At 29.9% G+C, this 6,228-nt stretch overlaps 1 protein-coding gene across 2 annotated transcripts in view; it reads left to right on the top strand.

The window, feature by feature from the left end:
* Nucleotides 1–352: 352 nt before the first annotated feature.
* The window catches only part of LOC105789167 (homeobox protein HD1), a 16,762-nt gene continuing 10,886 nt past the window's right edge, over nucleotides 353–6,228 (top strand). The window contains exons 1-5 of one of the 2 annotated variants that reach the window (XM_012616430.2): nucleotides 362–1,190; nucleotides 1,298–1,418; nucleotides 3,258–3,448; nucleotides 3,574–3,705; nucleotides 3,794–4,194. In XM_012616430.2, the coding sequence (XP_012471884.1) occupies nucleotides 876–1,190; nucleotides 1,298–1,418; nucleotides 3,258–3,448; nucleotides 3,574–3,705; nucleotides 3,794–3,934 (900 nt within the window). In that variant the 5' untranslated portion in view covers nucleotides 362–875 and the 3' untranslated portion in view covers nucleotides 3,935–4,194. Of the gene's footprint in view, nucleotides 1,191–1,297; nucleotides 1,419–3,257; nucleotides 3,449–3,573; nucleotides 3,706–3,793; nucleotides 4,195–6,228 lie in introns of those variants that run through there. The other variant, XM_052627664.1, reaches the window with a different exon arrangement.

Below are 6,228 nucleotides of genomic sequence, written 5' to 3'. Positions count from 1 at the left end.
ACCCAATTCTATTATGAAAAAGAAAATTCAAGGTTGATTATTAATTACATAATTCACCAAACTGAAATCAAAACCCCACTTGCTTATTTGCTTAAATAAAACAATATGTTGAAATAAAAGTAAAACAAATCAAATACCCAAGATTAGTTTTGTTTATCAAATTATAATTTTGGTTTTTCAATGTCATTATGAAATAAATACTAAATCGTAACTTTTAGATCTAACAAGGACCAAAACAAATATTTTTCCATTTTTAAAAAATTACAATAAAAGAGAAAAACAAAAAGAAATCAAAGTGTCAGTACATAGAACCAGCTTTATCTATTGGCTACATAATTTTTTTTTTTTTATATTTGGCCAAAATTTTCCATTGCTTTATTATCTGAGCTCTCTTCTTCCAAACAATGATTCTGATAGCCTCACACACCTTCTTTCTTTTTCTCTGATAAACCCTTTTCTCTTTAACCTTCAAAACCAAACAAAAGCTTTGAAAAATTCTCCCCATATCCACGCTTTTCTCTTTTTACACACACAGACATATATATTGAAAAATTTTCATGCTTCTTTAACTTTCCCTGCATATGTAAAAGTAAAAATGAAAACCCTGCAACATATAGCAGCAGTAAAGAGGGTGGTGCAGAAAGTCTTGTGACTCAGATCCCAATACACTTCCAATCTATATTACACCATTAACGAGAAAAAAATTATTTCACTCTCAAGCACAAAGGGTTCTTTCTTTCTTTCTTTATTTCCCTTGTGGTCCTTTATATATATATATATATCTATATATATATCAAAAACCCTCTTTTTCTCTTTAGAAGAAAAACCCACTTTTTTTTTTGTTGTTGTTGGGTAAAAGCCAAAAAAAAAAAAAAATGCAAGAACCAGGTGGGTTAGGTATGATGAGTAGTGGTGGTGGAAGTGAAACGATTGGAGGGTTAAGTAGCGGTGAAGTGTCAGTTTCCGGTGACCAGAACCGTCATCTCAAGGCGGAGATAGCTACACATCCACTTTATGAGCAACTTTTAGCAGCTCATGTGTCTTGTCTTCGTGTTGCTACACCGATTGATCAGTTGTCTTTGATTGATGCACAGTTAGCAGAGTCGCATAACATTTTGAGATCCTATGCTTCACAACAACAAGGTCACTCTTTATCACCACATGAAAGACAAGAGCTTGATAACTTTTTGGTCAGTTCATCTTGTTTTAAATCCATTTTTTTCTTTTTTCTTGTTTTGTCTTTTGTCTTTTTGAAAAGGGTTTTTTTTTTGGTTGTGGTTTGACATATTTGGTGCAGGCACAATATTTGATAGTGTTGTGTACTTTCAAAGAACAGCTTCAACAACATGTCAGAGTCCATGCCGTTGAAGCTGTCATGGCTTGCCGTGAAATTGAAAATAACTTACAAGCGCTCACTGGTTTGTCCCTTTTCTTTCTCTTGATAAAATAATTATCTTCATAGAATTATATGATTTTTTTTTTTATTTCTTTGTTTGAAGATATTCAATAATGTCGTGTTTTGGTGCGGTTGGTAGCAAGGCATGAAGGGATAAGGATTGATTATTTGGGTTAATTTTCTTACAAGGTTAACAGTCCGTACCAACATGTGGGTGCCGTAGGACCTACAAATAAAAGTCATACAATATTAGCCTCTATACATAAAAATATAGGTTATATATATAGGTAGGGTGGCTGCGGAATAGTTATAGTTTGGGGAAGAAGATTTTACCTTCGCTCCCACCCCAACCACCCTAGCCAATACTTTGATTCTAAGGTTTCATCACCATATTTGGAATCTAGGGTTGCTTTTATCCATATTACAATTTCGAGTTTAGTTTCTAAATTGTACCAATAAACTATTGATGGAGGTGATAGTTGCTTTGCCCCTAAGTATGATAACATAAACTGAACTCCTGAAAAACTTACTTGCTGAGAGGGTTTAGCTTTAAACACTCTTGACTCCATAAAAATTAAATCTTGAATTCAATTTTACCATGAAATATCCATCATATATGGATGGAACCCATATTTTTTGCTGAAACAATAATGAAGATATAAATATAATCTTACTTCTTAATCTTTAAATAAAAAAGAACAGAAAATACACACTTAAACTAATTCACCTCACCTTTCACTAATTATTAAAATAGCTAAAATATCAACTGAATTAAAGTTGAATTTGGGATACAACCAATGATTTTAAATTATGAAGCTATATGTAAATAGATCAAAGAGTAGGCTGTAGGGTCTAGAACTGAGGAAATGGTTGTCCCAATGGCATATATAAGTGGCTAAATTGGCTCAAGTTAATGCAACGATATTCGTGTCTTTCACAATTTGGTGCTAAATCCTGTCAGAAGTGTACAAAAAAAGTGGGCAGTTTGTAATGGTATATTGATGCTTTTAGGGTTTGGAAAAGCTTTGAAGATATCATTAAAGACAGTTTTTTGACAGCCATGCCTCGCATTGTTTACACCTTTAATGCTGACAGACAATAGGGGTCCAACCAGACCATTTTAATGGCCGTAACATATACATATACCTAGCCTGAGACAGTCGTTTCTAAAATAACAGTTTTGACCTTGACGATGACTGCAGGCTACTGAAGTCTAAGAACCTACCATGTTGTGTTTAAATAAACAACTTAATTAATATTTTGAAGGCTAAAAATAACATAGAGGATCCCTTGTATTTTATTTTTTATTAAAAAATATATAAATTAATATCAAATAAAAATTTACATATCTGACAAAATGAGTCACGTATATGTCATTATTATTATTTAAATTTATTTAAAAAACCTTAATTTTGCATTTCCAATGATAATGATTCTGAAAAAGAAATTCTCATCATAAGTTTATAAATGAAAATCAGATATTTAATGCATAGGTTTGGGAACATGGCATGTTTGTAGAAATTAAAACATTAGTGGAACAAATACATATATCATCATGGTAGTCTAAGTGTTTGGTATAATGACATGACCTGTTTGTATGATGAGTTAATAAAGTATAGTTTCATCATATGTCATCATCATCTAGTAATAGGGACATCATGTTCTATGTTTAATAAATAAAAGAAAAGATTAATCCTATTATTGCCTCATTTAAGAAGTGGGACAATAGCCCCCTCTATTTTTTGTAGATGCTTTTTCCCTTATTTAAAAATACAATTGAAAGAAAAATAAAAAATATATAAATTCATCTCTTATTTTTCTTTTTTGTCTGACTGTATGTATTACTTTTCCTATTTTGTAGGAGTAACCTTGGGTGAAGGCACAGGTGCAACAATGTCAGACGATGAGGATGAACTGCAAATGGACTTCTCTCTGGATCAATCTGGGTCCGACGGCCATGATTTGATGGGTTTTGGTCCCTTACTTCCCACAGAATCTGAAAGATCTTTAATGGAGAGGGTTCGTCAAGAGCTCAAGATTGAACTCAAACAGGTGCTTTTTTTTTTTTATCGAGATAAGTCAATATGAAAATTTTGATATTCAAATCCAAATATTTTGAAAACGACTCAAACCGAATCCAACAACAATTAACATAGATTATTTTTATGTCTGAACAGGGTTTCAAATCAAAAATTGAGGATGTGAGGGAGGAAATATTACGCAAAAGAAGGGCTGGAAAATTACCAGGTGACACCACTACAGTGCTCAAGAACTGGTGGCAACAACATTCAAAGTGGCCATACCCAACTGTAACCAACTAAACATCAACTTCCAGTTAAATTTTTTTTTTGCCTAAACATAAACCCTTAAATAAATTAATGAGTTGACAAAATGCAGGAAGATGACAAGGCCAAACTTGTGGAGGAAACTGGATTGCAACTAAAGCAAATCAACAACTGGTTCATCAACCAAAGGAAGCGCAATTGGCACAGCAATTCTCAGTCGGTCACCTCCTTGAAGTCCAAGCGGAAAAGGTAGACATCGAGTTCCAACGTGTTGATGGTGGTACAGCTTATCATGTAAGCTCGGGGGGGGGGGGGGTAAATAATTGTGGGCTAACATTTTGTGAAGGTGCTGAAAAGAATTTGGGAAGTTGGATGCTTTTTCTTTAAAAAAAACCAGGTATATAGGTTGTAATGGTAATGAGTTTTATGTTGCTTACACATATAAGTGTTTTGATTGAAGTTTCTGACGAAGTAAACTCGCATTCTTAGTGTCAGAATCTCTGTTTGTTTCAACATGTCTCTAATTTCTAATGTTTCATATAGTAGTTGCGATGCAAGCCATTGTTACAAGTCTAAACTCGAAAACTGGGGCTCATGCAAACTGATTTTCTTAATACTGATATGATTCTAATTGTCGAAACCATTTTTATTTTGTAAAAAAAAAAAAATTAGTTGTCGAAAAGGCTCGTGTAATAAAATTTAAAAGAATATTCAATTGTTTAGAATTTGTAAGGAAATCGGGCCCAATACGTTAGGGCACAATATCTCAAAATCCTAAGCATTGAATATTTCATTTATTGTTTTTTAGAAAAATCTTTATCTTGAGAAATTAACGCGTCACATCCAATACGTTAGGACACCACATGTTGAATTCCCAATGACAATCTTTATTTTGTTTGATTAAAGAGCAATTCTCGATTGTTAGATTTTACGAAGAAAATTGAAACCCAATACGTTAGGGCTCAATTTTCTTGAAAATCCTAAGTACGAGTATTATCTCTATTTTGAAAAATTTTCTATTGTTAAATTCAAGTAAAAGATGATATAATGTTATATTGTATGTATAAATAGATGTCGCTTAACAAATAACAATAATAAATGCAACAATGGTATAGAAATAATATAAACATAAATAAGGAAAAATAAACAATGACATGCAAAGTATCAAATAAATGAGCGAAATAAATAAGAAAATTTTAAAGTGTAAATGAAAACATAAATCAATAAACAAATGAAAATATAAAGAATAAAAGGTATATAATATATATATTGAAATTATAAAGAATAAAAGAAATACACATGGGTTTACATATAAAATTTTGGACTATAGAATTTATAACAAAAAATATATAATGCATTTATGAAAATAAAGAAAATATATAAATATATATATATATATTATAACATATGTGTGAAAAATATAAGTTTGTATTTAAGCAAATAAAAAAATAGACATGTATGTATATATATATATATAAAATATTCATTAGAAAATATATAAATACATACATGTACATATATACAAAAGTAAAAAAATTGAAACTAAATATAAAAGTATATATATGTATATAAAAGTTAGGAAGTAAAATAAAAATAAAAACATATGCATAAAATATATATAAGCATACGTATACTATATATAAAACTATATATATTACATAAAAACGATGCATACGCATGAATATAAAAATAATAATAATAATGATACAAGATTAATGATGTCACATAATAGTATAAATAATATTAAAATAATTAATTTAATAAAAAACTAAAATAACAAATAGAGGATTAAATAGCATCAATAATCAAAGACCAATGAATTTAAAATAAAAAAATATAAGGCAAAATAAAATGTAAACAAATTTGAAAATAATGAATTTGAAAATGAATAATAAGGGAAAAAGAGATTTGAAATCAACAATATACAAATCAATAAATAAATTATACACAAATCAACAAAATAAGAACAAGCCACGGAAAATAAGAACACAAGAGAGAGAGAAATTTGAGTAAATACTCTTAAGAATTATTATTTATCCCAACTCCCCCCATTTACAATGAAGGGAGAGGCCTCTATTTATAGTTGAGTCTCCCCAAATCCAACGGTACAGATCAATTACATCAACGGCTAAGATTAAAGGGTATCTACAAATTAAATCTCTAAGATTATAAAATCATATCTTCTAATATTGCATATCATATATAAGATTGTATATATCATATCTAAAATTGCATATATCATATCTAAGATTGCATATCCTTGAAGATTATGTTTCCATAAGCTTGTAGATGGACCTTCAACCTTTTCAAGTAATGGGCCATTCCGATCGGGCCAAATGATATAATTTTGTACTGGACTTAGACTTTGTTTTATTATTTTTTTGTGAGCCCGGGCTAAAATTGGGTATTACACTAATTATCTTTTTTTCTTCCAATTTTGGTTTTCCTTCGTAGACTTGATCATGGTGGTGTTTTATATATATATATATATATATATATATATATATATATATATATATCGATACAAGTTTAGAAAATTTTTAAATT

Source organism: Gossypium raimondii, chromosome 2 (genome assembly GCF_025698545.1).
Source record: "Gossypium raimondii isolate GPD5lz chromosome 2, ASM2569854v1, whole genome shotgun sequence".
NCBI lineage: Eukaryota > Viridiplantae > Streptophyta > Magnoliopsida > Malvales > Malvaceae > Gossypium > Gossypium raimondii.
The sequence above is the reverse complement of the archived record's forward strand: the minus strand, read 5'-3'. Positions and strand labels throughout refer to the sequence as shown.